General features: G+C 42.7%; 3 protein-coding genes across 3 annotated transcripts; 1 reads left to right on the top strand and 2 right to left on the bottom strand.

The window, feature by feature from the left end:
- Positions 1–2,238: 2,238 nt before the first annotated feature.
- Positions 2,239–4,121, top strand: LOC132707342 (uncharacterized). Its single transcript, XM_060679155.1, has 5 exons — positions 2,239–2,538; positions 2,595–2,702; positions 2,757–2,914; positions 3,344–3,505; positions 3,554–4,121. Exons 1-5 carry the CDS (start codon positions 2,293–2,295, stop codon positions 4,077–4,079), a joined length of 1,200 nt encoding a protein of 399 aa, XP_060535138.1. The 5' UTR covers positions 2,239–2,292; the 3' UTR covers positions 4,080–4,121.
- An 835-nt stretch (positions 4,122–4,956) lies between these two features.
- Positions 4,957–9,225, bottom strand: LOC132707364 (rho-associated protein kinase 1-like). Its single transcript, XM_060679194.1, has 7 exons — positions 9,195–9,225; positions 8,978–9,100; positions 8,793–8,908; positions 8,089–8,729; positions 7,750–8,032; positions 5,983–6,624; positions 4,957–5,900 (listed from the first exon to the last, which is right to left on the bottom strand). Exons 2-7 carry the CDS (start codon positions 8,997–8,999, stop codon positions 5,817–5,819), a joined length of 1,788 nt encoding a protein of 595 aa, XP_060535177.1. The 5' UTR covers positions 9,000–9,100; positions 9,195–9,225; the 3' UTR covers positions 4,957–5,816.
- A 538-nt stretch (positions 9,226–9,763) lies between these two features.
- LOC132707296 (transcription termination factor 3, mitochondrial) lies at positions 9,764–11,001 on the bottom strand. Its single transcript, XM_060679089.1, has 3 exons — positions 10,410–11,001; positions 10,134–10,348; positions 9,764–10,077 (listed from the first exon to the last, which is right to left on the bottom strand). Exons 1-3 carry the CDS (start codon positions 10,937–10,939, stop codon positions 9,800–9,802), a joined length of 1,023 nt encoding a protein of 340 aa, XP_060535072.1. The 5' UTR covers positions 10,940–11,001; the 3' UTR covers positions 9,764–9,799.
- Positions 11,002–11,417: the final 416 nt, after the last annotated feature.

Raw genomic sequence — 11,417 nt, 5'->3', positions numbered from 1 at the left:
AAGATTTTATGGACTGATGAAAGTTCGTTCACTACAAGAAAGACAAAATACGCGATATTGCTCCTTAAATAATCCTAGACAAATACACGAAATAAAAACCCAGGGGTACCAATCAATAGATCAATAGATCAATTTAGTTAGTTAACTGGAGATCATTATTTGCAACTCTTAGAGCACCAGATAGAACAATATATAGAAGATTCACCCCTAAATATATCAGGGCTGATTATATGGCAGCAAGTCGGTGCCCCTCCTCAAAATGTTGCCAAAGTTGAAAATTTTCTTAACATGGAATATTGATTGGCCAGCCAATAGTCCCGACTTAACTTTAATGTATTTTTTCTTTTGGTGACACATAAAAAATCACGCGCACAAAACTTCGTGATAATGTCTTGGACCTTCGGCAAAGGATTTCAGAGGCAATCAATCTGTTAAGAGACAATCCGGCAACGTTACTAAATGCAGGACATCATATAATTAGAGTGTAGGAGAAATGTGTTCAGGAAAATGGTGCAGCAGAATAGTTAAAGAATTTTTTACTTTAGTGCGCCTTGTCATTTTTAGTGTTTTTGTTCTACTTTGCACTCTTTGCAATTATTATTAATATACAGGGTGTCCCATTAAAAAAAAGTGATGTAGGCTTACATGTCAGAAAATTGATAGTGTTTTGTTTTATACAACACTTAGAAAAAAACTTGGCTACTAAGCCTATATTTCGTTGTTTGTTTACCTTGTTATCTCTAAAAACAAAAAATTACAGCCAATTAAAATGTTATCAAGACAAATTGAACGCGCGTAACTAATGATAGCGACAATCACAACAATCTGAAACCTGAAACCACAACTAAAATTAGAAATGCATGATATTGTAAGAGCAAATAATATATCATCAGATCTCATTTCTTTGAAAAATAATATTAAAGATTATTTATTTGCTCTTCTTTTAAGTTTGATTATAATTTCTATGTTTTACGTAATGAATCAAAAAGCAAAAAACTAAATTTGTTGGAAACTCTGCAGATTAACAAAATGAAATACTAGAATCTATTAGTTAATGACCTATTGGATTTAAATGGGTACCCGTTGTTAAATGTACCTGTTTATATATACAGGGTGTCCAAATAGTGTGTCAAAGTAATATATCTCATTTATTAGGTATTTGTTTTAGAAAAAAACTCATATGAAGAATTTAAAATTATTTTTAAATATAAATGTTGATTCATAACCATGTGGGAATCAAATGACATTAATAGATACTCCCTGTAAATACTTAATCAACCAATGTAGGATATTTATGATCTGTACTGAGTGTTTTCGGATTTAAGGCAGCTTTTTCGTAAAAAACGCCCTGTGCTTAATACCTTATATTTTTGACGCCACTATTTTGTCCTATACTTGTTTTGAAGTTATACAGGGTGAGTAGAAATGTAAAACATTATTTTCGTTAAAAAAAAGGAACACTTTGTATATTATACTTCCATTAATTACTCCTGATAATGCTCTTTCATTTTTTCATATTGGGCGATTGAGTATAAAAGGGAGTATCTACTGATGCAATATTAGACAGGGTGTTCCATTTAAAAGGTACATACGTTTGGTTTCCCACATATTTATAAATCGCCCCGTATATTTGAAAATAATTTTTAATTATTTGATTTAGTGTTAACTATAAGTTTTGAATTCAACATTTTTGTCTAAAACAAATAATAAATAAGATTACTTTAAAAACCAATAAATAACTGTGAAAATTGCAGTTATCAAGCAAAAGCCACCTTAGTACAACAACACAAAAGGTTACGACTTCGACTTAGACAAGTCGTTTTTGAACAGAAACTATTTCCACACATTCTTGGCAAGTCGGAACGTCTACGTAAAATCGTGTTGTTTTTTTATTTTGAATCGTTCTTTGTAAACAGCTTTAAACTAAACAAATATACCAAGTAAATACGCCTTAATCATTTTCCCATTAAAGTGTCATTACTCCGTCGTAAATGAATAAGGCGGCACGATATATCAGGTGAGAGATGAAAAATGACAACAGCTTTTATTGCCGCCTACTATGCATTCGCATCAGCCCGTAACAAAAGGTTTCATCCTCAATGCGCCCGAGTTGGGTTAAGAAGAAGAAAGCGGAATTTCTGTGCAGCTGACGCGCTTTGCGACGTTGCCGGCGTTCCGGCTGATAAGGCGACGTTTAAAAATATACTCGACTCGCGTTGGAGTGGGTCCAAAGATAAGAGATTATCTCGGCGACGTTTGTCGTCGACCACGGTACGATCTGTGTCCGCAAAGATGTACGTGGACGTGCTCGCCGGTTTCATAGTGCTCTTCCTCGTCTTCTGCCTGATCAACAACCGCAAAGATCCGAAACGAGTGTTCGGGATCTACAGCCGGCCCGGCAAGTGGTACTTCGCGAAGTACCCCGCCATCTTGACCCTCCTCTTCCTGCGCAGATTCAAGTTCTACCTGCTGGGCAAAGACCGCGTCCTGGACGTTGCGCAGCTCGAAAAGCTGCAGCCCCTTTCCTCCCACCCGCTCGTAAGTCCGTCGTATGGATGCGTTATTATTATTTTTTATTTCGACGCCGATCGCAGGCCTTCGACGCCGTGTTCTTCCACGCCGTCTCCCAAAATGGTGTTTACATCTGCGGCGGCACCGAGAGACGTCAGGACGCCAAGGTCAGCGGTCTCTTGTACGTCCTGGTAAGCGCTTCGGCCCGCAGGATTTCCCGACCTAACCCCCACGGCGTTTCGCAGGTGCCCGATCACGGCCTGCTGCTGTCTAGCAAGCTGCCCGACACGGTACTCGACGCTGACGCGGCGCCCGCCCCCAAAGAGTACGCCGCCGAGGGCATAAAGTTCACCCCCGTCGAGCCCATGAGGACGTGGAGGGTGTCGTTCGCGGGAAAAATGAGGTAAAGTCTGTTCGTAGATATAAGAAAGTGACTAACTGATACGAATTAAGGAAAGACAGGTCCGTACTTTGCTTAGGATTTAATTATTTGGGGTTTTGTTAGGAAAGATACTAAACAATATTTATTTATTCATGTATGTATTTATGTTTGAATTAAAATAAAATTACAAATTATTTTTATTACCTACTTAAATTACTTAAAATTATTCACGTAATATATCAGTATCACTATCGCTATCATCGCCTGTTGTAATTATTATTTGTTCTATATTATTTAACTTTAGGTAATAATCTTGTTGCATTGTATGTTAATCACCACCCTTCGATAATCCAATTCAAAAGCAATTGGTCACTTTCTTATATTTATGAAAAGACCGTAACGGCCGTTGTGACGTCAGAGGTCAGTAAATATACACCCGCCCGCGTTAAGGTTACAAAAAGACCCCGCGAGGCTGGTAGACGTCGACCTTAAGGCTACCTGGACCAGCGACTACCCCTGGTTCTTGTACGAGGTCGAGTTGCCCCTGAAGAAGATCGCCAGGTCTATAGCCCTCGAGCCCTGGACAGAAGACCTCTTCCGCAACCTCAAAGAGTGAGTCGCGCTTCCAGCTCCGGCCGGGTACTACACCGCGTGTTTCAGCGCTCACCAGACTCACTACGAGCAGATGGGGTACTTGGAGGGCACCCTCAAGGTCGACGGCAAGGAGACGCGCCTCAGCTTAGACTCGTTCCGCGACCACAGCTACGGTTTCAAACGCGACTGGAGCCTGATGCACCGGTACATCTTCCACATGTTCTACTTGTCGAATCAAACCAGGATTACCTTGGGGTTGGTGTGCCAGCCTTGCACCTCGACCGACCTCGAGTTCGGCTACGTGGTGCTACCCAACAGGAAGCTAGAGACGATAGATCACTGCGACCTGGTGCTGTATCAGCACGGCGAGAACGGTACGCCTAGCGACGAGCTGTGTTTCACTTTTGAAGCGAACGACACCACCTACGAGGTCAAGGTGACCTACGAGGTCACCCACGTCCACTTCAAGGGTAAAAATCGCGAGGCAAAGATGTTCGAGAGGTTCTTCAAGTGCGAGGTGAACGGGGTGACGGGCAGGGGCATCTCGGAATGGCATTACAACGTTGCCGGTGCGACCAAGCGGTCCGTCTAGTTTTTGTGTCACTTGGGGGGATAAATACATACGATAAACGTTTCGGGAATATTTGCAAGGTAGATGAGGGGACGGCATTTGCATGTAGACTGCGCGCGATTGAAAGTCAAATGGCGTCGAGGCGAGGTTACTTTTTTTTTTAAGTTCGGCGTGGTAATTGAGTTTGCATTCTCGAGCACCGTCTCGTTATAATACGAAGTAATTTACGCCTGACTGACATCGCCGATAACGGCGCGCAAAACGTCATGACGTCATTAAACAATTATACAAATGTATTTTAGGACTGTGGCTCTCTTGTCTCAAGAGAGGAAACATCCGCTGCCCTCTGCGGAGAATTAACCGCTTTAAATTTAATGCGTGGCGTGATGCGTCCACCCCGCGATAGATGGCGCTTTTGGCCGAGACACGCACACGCTTTAGCCAAGGCAAAGAAGTAATGCTGCGGTTTAGGCTACCAGTCGGTAGATGACTCTTGAACCGCATAACAGATATAATAATTGACTTAAAAAATACAAACACTGACTTAAAAAAAGCGATACTCACCTTACACGAACCGCAACTTATTAATTCACTTTTTTGACGTTATTTTCAATATTCTGTTATTTCATATACCTTTTTGTTGACGGTTATGTTGCAGATCGGTCTGGGGTTCTTTTATTTAACAGAAAAAGTTGATAAACACAACTTTTTAATGACGTTCTGAGAAATATTATTTCGGACGATATTCTTGAGATTAACTCCCTAATGAGGGTTCAGGTAGACCTTTAGTAGACTTTTGTACAACTTCTGGACCTCCAGTTGCCGATATGTTTTGGTTAGTTATATATGTTGAATTGTTTGCTATAATATAAAATGATACATTTAATCACGGCTTTTCAAAGGTAATACCAAAAGTAAATTCTAATAATATGCTTTAATTAAATAATTTGTAACGTGGGTTGAAGACTATCGTCACGTCAAACTTTACAAATTAAAGTCAGACCGATATAGTCACAATTTATAACGTTATAAGGGATTGAAATCGAAACCCCCAAAGGAGAAGCTGATACAAGAAAAAGAAGAAGATCTTTTATTCTTTATTTTCGAATCTTATCGTATTACTACAACAGTGCCTACGCTTTAAAGTTTATTAATGGGATTAAATGTCTTTGTTAGAACTCTAGTCAAAAATTATAAATCTACTCACCGATAGATGGCGCCTTGCATTAACCCGGTCGGTACTTACGCTTTCGCGCGACAGATGGCGCGCTGTGGACATTACCGCTTCCGAGTAAAATTAAAAGGCGGATTTTAAGCAAAATAAAAAAAATCTTTATTTATAACGATTGGAACACACCAAAGAGTATAAGATAGAGGCCAAGGGCGCGTATACTTTTACGAATGCCATCTTTTATTTGTGTCCAAGTACTACAGTACTGTCATGGCAGTTTAAAGTAATGCGTCATACGGAAAATACTATAGGAGCTTGTAACGGATAGCAGCACTTTATTTATATTTTAGTAAAAAAAAATTTTAAGCTGTTTCGACGTAAATTATTTTTTTTGCACATTTTACAATTCACACATTAAATGTTAGAATTCTAGTAAAAAAATTATAAATCTACTGACTGATAGATGGCGCCTTGCATTAACCCGGCCAGTACAGATGGCGCGCTGTGAACATTATCCCTTCCGGGAATAATTAAAAGACCGATTTTAAGCAAAACGAAAGAAACTTTTAAACACATACTAAACGAAATTAAAAATCGAAAATTTTCTTGGCGGGTTTTTTGGGCTGCGGCATGATTCCGAGTGTCCAATCGGCGAACAAGCCACGCGTTCGCTGAAACAATTCGGTTCCGTTACCGGCGGCCAGATGGCGCTAGCGCTGTGCGCGGTGAAATTCGTCGCAATTATGAACTCACCGAGTCCTCGCTTTCGACCGTCTCGTTGGTCGACTGCGTCGACGACAAGCCCTCGAACGTCACCTTCTTGGGCGACGTAACTGGCTGCTTCTTCGGGCTTTTGCCGTGCTTCAGTATGCCAGGCGAGCGTCGCCCATCCGCAAGAGGTCGGTGCGTGTCGCGCAAATCCGCGACCTCCTTCTGGAGCGCGGCCAGCGAATCAAGTTTCCTCTCCAAGTTGACGTTCTCAGTCCGGAGCTGCTCGTCGAGCAGCTCGTTCTCGACGCGCACCAACTCCCACTCTTCCGAAACGGTCCGCAGACGATCCTGCAGGATTTCGGAGGACGCGCGCAGCAGCTCTAGCCGTTTCGACAGCTTCTCGTCGACCTCCTCGAGCCGCTTCCGCGCCTCCTCCGTTCGCCTGGCGGATTCGGAAGGAAAAGAATCGAGTTTGCGAGTCGACTCGGCAACGGACTCGTCGAAGTCGGCGAGCCTCGATTTGAGGTCGTCGAGGAGGAGGTCCAAGGGCGGCGCCTTCGCCCTGAGCGCCTCCAGGCGCTCGCGACGCTCGGCGACGCGGGTTTCCGCGTCGGAAACGAACGACCGACATTCGTCGAGTTCCGTTTTGACGCGCAGCAGCGTGGCGCATCTTTCCGTGCGCACCTTAACCCGGAGAATAATGGCGATAAGTGAGGTTAGGCTCTCCGATCGGAGGCCCAAACCAAAAAAAGAAGAAACGACCTCGCGACGAACGAAATTCAAATTTTTTGAATAAGCAAAAAAAAAAAGAAAACATAACAGATAATAAGTTTCTGGTTGGTTATACCTACAGAAAAAGTTCCTAACATTGATTAAAAATAGCAGTTCGTTGAGTAAGCAAGCAAATTCATAATCCCAGATTAAACTTTTGCGATCTAACCAAAAATGTAGAATATTCCCGGAACCGTCTGTGTCACAGATAATAAGGTTCTGGTTGGTTATATACACATAAAAAAATCGAAATAATGAGTAAAAATAACAGTTCGTTGAGTAAGGAAGCTGCGATTCTGTTAAAATTCTTAATCCCCGATTAAACTTCTTGATTGAAACAAAAAACAAGAAGAATATCCTAGGAAACCGCCCACGTCACAGACAATAACGTTTTTGTTGGTTATATATGTCATCTCAATCGATCTGAAGGTTGAGGGTGTTTTTTTTACATTTACTAAGCGAAGAAGAATTATAACAATATTATTATACACGGTAGTTTCTGTTATTTTGTTGTCGAATTTATTAAATGGTAGGAGACAAGTGGAGGTACAATCTGGCAACAATGGATTCGAATTAAACATTTAACGCCTTCTCAAAGACAACCAATTAAAACGTATGTACATTTTTAGATGAGATTTAATTAATTTTAATTTAATCCCCGCATTGATTCACACATCAGATAAATAATTGGTAAATTGGTAAAAATAAAGGTCTGCGATGATGTTAAAATTCATAATCCCAGATTAAACTTGTGCGATATTAACAAAAAAGAAGAATAACTTCGGAACCGCGTGTGTCACAGATAATAAGGTTCTGGTTGGTTATAAAAACAGAAAAACATCGAAACATTGAGTAAAAATAAGAGTTAGTTGAGTTAGCTGTTAAAATTCAGATTAAACTTTTTCAATATACGCAAAAAAGAAGAAGAATATCTTCGGACCGCCTACGCAACAGACAATCAAATGTGCACAGACCTCTAATTTTATTAAAGGTCTGTGGTTATATATAGGGGTGACACAGGGTGACGTTAAATATTACCTGCTTCAGCCGCGCGTTTTCCTCGCGGACTTTCCGCAAATTCTCCCCTTCTGCGGCGAAAGTGTCCCTGTCGGACTCGAGTTCGATTCTGAGCTTCTCCTTCCTCTCCTCCACCTTCCTCTGCTCCGCTTCCAAGCCGACAGTCACGGCGACCAATTCCCTTTCCCGGTTACGGATTTCCTCCCTCGCCACCTCCATTTTCGCCTCCAATTCGTTGTTGGAGGACCTCGAACGGGCCTCGTCCTGCTCCGAGGCGGTTTTCTTCGCCGAAAGTTCTTCGATCCTGTAAAATGCGAAACGTTCGAGGCACCTCCGCGTCTCGTAAGCGGTCCCTCCTACCTTCCCTCTAATATTTCAATCTCCTGCTTCGCTTCTAGGCGCCGTTCCTCAAGGTCGCGTCTTGAACCCTCCAAACGGCGCCGCGCCTCCTCCAGCTCCGCCGATTCGGCGCAGATCGCCTCCAACCTCCCGATCTTCTCGCCCGTCAGTCTAGATACCTTCGGTATCCTTCGTCTTTTCTCCTCCAAGACCTCCAGTTTCGATTTGATCGCTCGCTCCAAGTCGGCGTTGCGCCCGACCAGGTTATCATCCTCGATCTCCACTTTCTGATTCTTCAATTCCTGCAACCCCTTCTCCGTCCTCCTCGCCAACTCTATGAACCTCTTTTTATTCTCCTCGGTCGTGGTCGTCAGCGACCTGAAGTTGCCCAGTTCTCTGGCGACCACGCCCACTTTCTCGGCCGCCTCGGACGCGTCCCTCTTCAACGTTTCCACCTCGTTCTTCACCAGCTTCATAAGCTCGCCGGTGCGAGTGACGCGCATGCGCGTTTGAGGCTGGTGCTGCGCGAAAGTGGAACGCCGAGACTCGAGCGTCTTCGAGGCGGCGCTCGACGTCTCGATCCGTTTTAGGAGCGCCGCGATGCGATCGTTCGCATCCTGGTGCTTCCGGACCAACATGTTTATTTCCAGCTCCTCCTGGACCTGATTTTAAAGTATAACGTCTAACCTAGTGCCGTGGGTGAAGAGAAATAGGCATAATACGACCTGGGAGCCGAGCACTTTGTTTTGATTGACGCGCACGATCGTGGAAGTAGCGGCCTGACAGTACGGCACGATATGCGCCGCGGCCTTTTCGGAAACCATGTTGGTTTCTTCGTCCACTGCGAACAAACACGACGGTAACACTCCGGCGTCATAACTATTCACACACTTGATGATACTTTTCCTACCTGTATTGTTTTGAGAATCCATTTGAGGTTGGGTTTCCTCAAAAGCGAACGAAATTTCCACTTTTAAACGTTCGTTTAGCGAGAAACGCGCGCGCACGTGTGTAATTCACCGGTCACAGCACACTGCGAGACAAAAAAATTACGCGCGAGGCGCGTCTAGTTTGCTTTAAACTTGAAATCAAATTAAATTTGACTAAAAAAGACAATAGCAACTTACGCGCTTTTGCTTCTTAATTGCGAACGATTTGAGGACGACTATGACAGCACTGCATTATGGGTAACTGACATACTTTGACGCATAGAAAAGAAATAATCAAAACTTACCTACGTTATTTAGGCCACTAGGCCCTACTACGGTAAAAATTGGTGCAACTGACTGAGTTGTGCAATCGTCGTAACTTTTATCGGCAAATTGATTTATTTTTGTAAAAACGCAATATCATAAAATACGGACTTTATCGGCAACGCCGCGCTAATTGCGTGTTTCTGTGACAAAAATGACCATCCACTGGGAAATCTGCTGTGTTTGCGGTCAAAACTGTAAGGAAATGAATGTGCCTATACGCGGGTAAGCGTTGCCTTATGTGTAAGTTAATTTAAAGGATTTAAAGGTAGTTTATGTGGAACTCCCATTTACAAACTTCGGCTTTCAATACTTTGCTCATTCTCCACACTTAATTCCATTTTTGTATAAAAATTTAATATGCTCTAAATATGTTCATTGTTGAAAACAAGATCATAAATATTACGCATGCGCACGTTAAATGAACCTTCTCAAAAGTTCCAGTAAAAAAAAACGAACCTCCTTGTATAAATATGTATTTAAAACGTTTTAAGAAATAGATTATATTCATGAGTGGACGATTTAGCAGTTTCGGTCGCAAATGTTACGTCATCTTCGGCGACGAGCGTGGTAAGGGCCACGTAGTTGGGTTTTTTAGGATCGAACTGATCCCGGCCAAGCTTGACGAGGAACTGGTGCCTGGGTTCGAGCCTGTTTCGTCTGCACGTCAAAATTTCAGGCGTGAGGGCTATCCGGTCCAGCGGGATCTTCATGGTACGGTGCAGGTACTCGAATGTTTTCAGCAGTCGATTTTGGCCTGCGGGAACATAACTTGGGCCCATGTCTCGCAAGTGGGGACAAAAAAAAACATACCTGAAGTGAATATTTTGGGTTCCTTTAGTATAATACTTCTTATTTCTGTCACATCAAACCCCATCTCTTCTTTCATGACAAACAGGTTGAGTTTGACCTTTGCAAGGTCGTAAGTGATGAGTTTGGACCTTTTGGTCGCCAATGCGCGCACTTGATCGCCCTTCAAGCTGAACGTTTTTTGGAAAAATCCCAATCGCCTATCAATCTCTTGCGTGCTGAAACGCGACCACACTAATACTCTCGCCACTCTTTCGTAACGCTCCGAAACCTTTCTACCTGTGACTTAACCACACGGGATTCGACCTCAATATGTGAGTCACCATGTCTTTGGTAAACTGCTTGAATTCCAAGTAGTTTACGCGCACCTCGAGATTGTCGAGCTCCTCTTTGAAAATGAACGGGTTCTTCGTGATGACGTTGGCGATTTCGTCCTTCCCGAGACCCACATCTTTCAAAAACATTATGTGCTGCCTGATGTCGTCGAACTTAAGCGTCAAAATGAAAGGGACTGCTTTCACTTGGTGCTCGATACGATACAAATCGACCCCAAGCTTGACCAACTGTTGCAAGGTGTCGGACTTGTCCGCGTAAGCGGCAAAATTGAAAGAAGGCTGCGCCACCCTCGAATCGTCCGGGGGCCCCGACACGATTCTCTCTAACACCGCCTTTTCGTTGATTTCGCCATCCTCGGTCATGAACCTGGTCGGTAACACGGTTTGTCGTTCTGCCACCATTTTAGCCGCTTGGGAACAGCCGCGGCGTTTTTCGTTCAACCGTAGCGTCGATTTCAGAATGTTTCTTAACATTTTCCGCTATATTTACAAATACATAACCTAGAATTTCGAGTGCGGCAACACAGACCACAGAATATAAAGGACAGTCACGGACCACGACAGGCTGAAGATGTTTATGATAATACCCTGGCACTCTGAAATTTTTCTTAGCGCGTTTAATTCGTAAAAATGTTTTTGCTGAAAAACTGTTAGGTTGACATACAGGTTTGACTTGGGTATTATTGTTATTCTCCAATAATAGTTATTATATTTCCCTATTTTTTTTGCATAGTATATTGGACCATGTTAATATCAAATTGAATAAACCAATAAATTGTCTTTGTTATTCATATAATTACTTCCTTTTTCCCGTAGACTGATCCTCTAAATTCCACGGGAATTTCTAATTTCGCATTCAAAATTTAAAAACAGGAAAAGACATTTTTGTCTATGTCCATGATTTACAAAATCTTCAGCTATTCGCTAACAGATGGCGCTTGGTAATTTTAAA

The sequence above is a fragment of the Cylas formicarius genome, unplaced genomic scaffold (assembly GCF_029955315.1).
Source record: "Cylas formicarius isolate icCylForm1 unplaced genomic scaffold, icCylForm1.1 PGA_scaffold_9__14_contigs__length_23061073, whole genome shotgun sequence".
Lineage (NCBI taxonomy): Eukaryota > Metazoa > Arthropoda > Insecta > Coleoptera > Brentidae > Cylas > Cylas formicarius.
This window is presented reverse-complemented; position numbering and strand designations above follow the sequence as displayed.

Coding starts and splice junctions, on each gene's coding strand:
- LOC132707364 (XM_060679194.1), bottom strand. CDS start 8,999: ATGGATTCTCAAAACAATACAG. Junction 6,625..7,749: donor AAAACGCGCGGCTGAAGCAG/GTAATATTTAAC, acceptor CTCCGGGTTAAG/GTGCGCACGGAAAGATGCGC. Junction 5,901..5,982: donor CGGTCGAAAGCGAGGACTCG/GTGAGTTCATAA, acceptor GAATTGTTTCAG/CGAACGCGTGGCTTGTTCGC.
- LOC132707342 (XM_060679155.1), top strand. CDS start 2,293: ATGTACGTGGACGTGCTCGCCGGTTTCATAGTGCTCTTCCTCGTCTTC. Junction 2,703..2,756: donor GCGGTCTCTTGTACGTCCTG/GTAAGCGCTTCG, acceptor GGCGTTTCGCAG/GTGCCCGATCACGGCCTGCT. Junction 2,915..3,343: donor TCGTTCGCGGGAAAAATGAG/GTAAAGTCTGTT, acceptor GCCCGCGTTAAG/GTTACAAAAAGACCCCGCGA.
- LOC132707296 (XM_060679089.1), bottom strand. CDS start 10,939: ATGTTAAGAAACATTCTGAAATCGACGCTACGGTTGAACGAAAAACGC. Junction 10,349..10,409: donor CCCGTGTGGTTAAGTCACAG/GTAGAAAGGTTT, acceptor GTCGCGTTTCAG/CACGCAAGAGATTGATAGGC. Junction 10,078..10,133: donor ACCCAAAATATTCACTTCAG/GTATGTTTTTTT, acceptor ATGTTCCCGCAG/GCCAAAATCGACTGCTGAAA.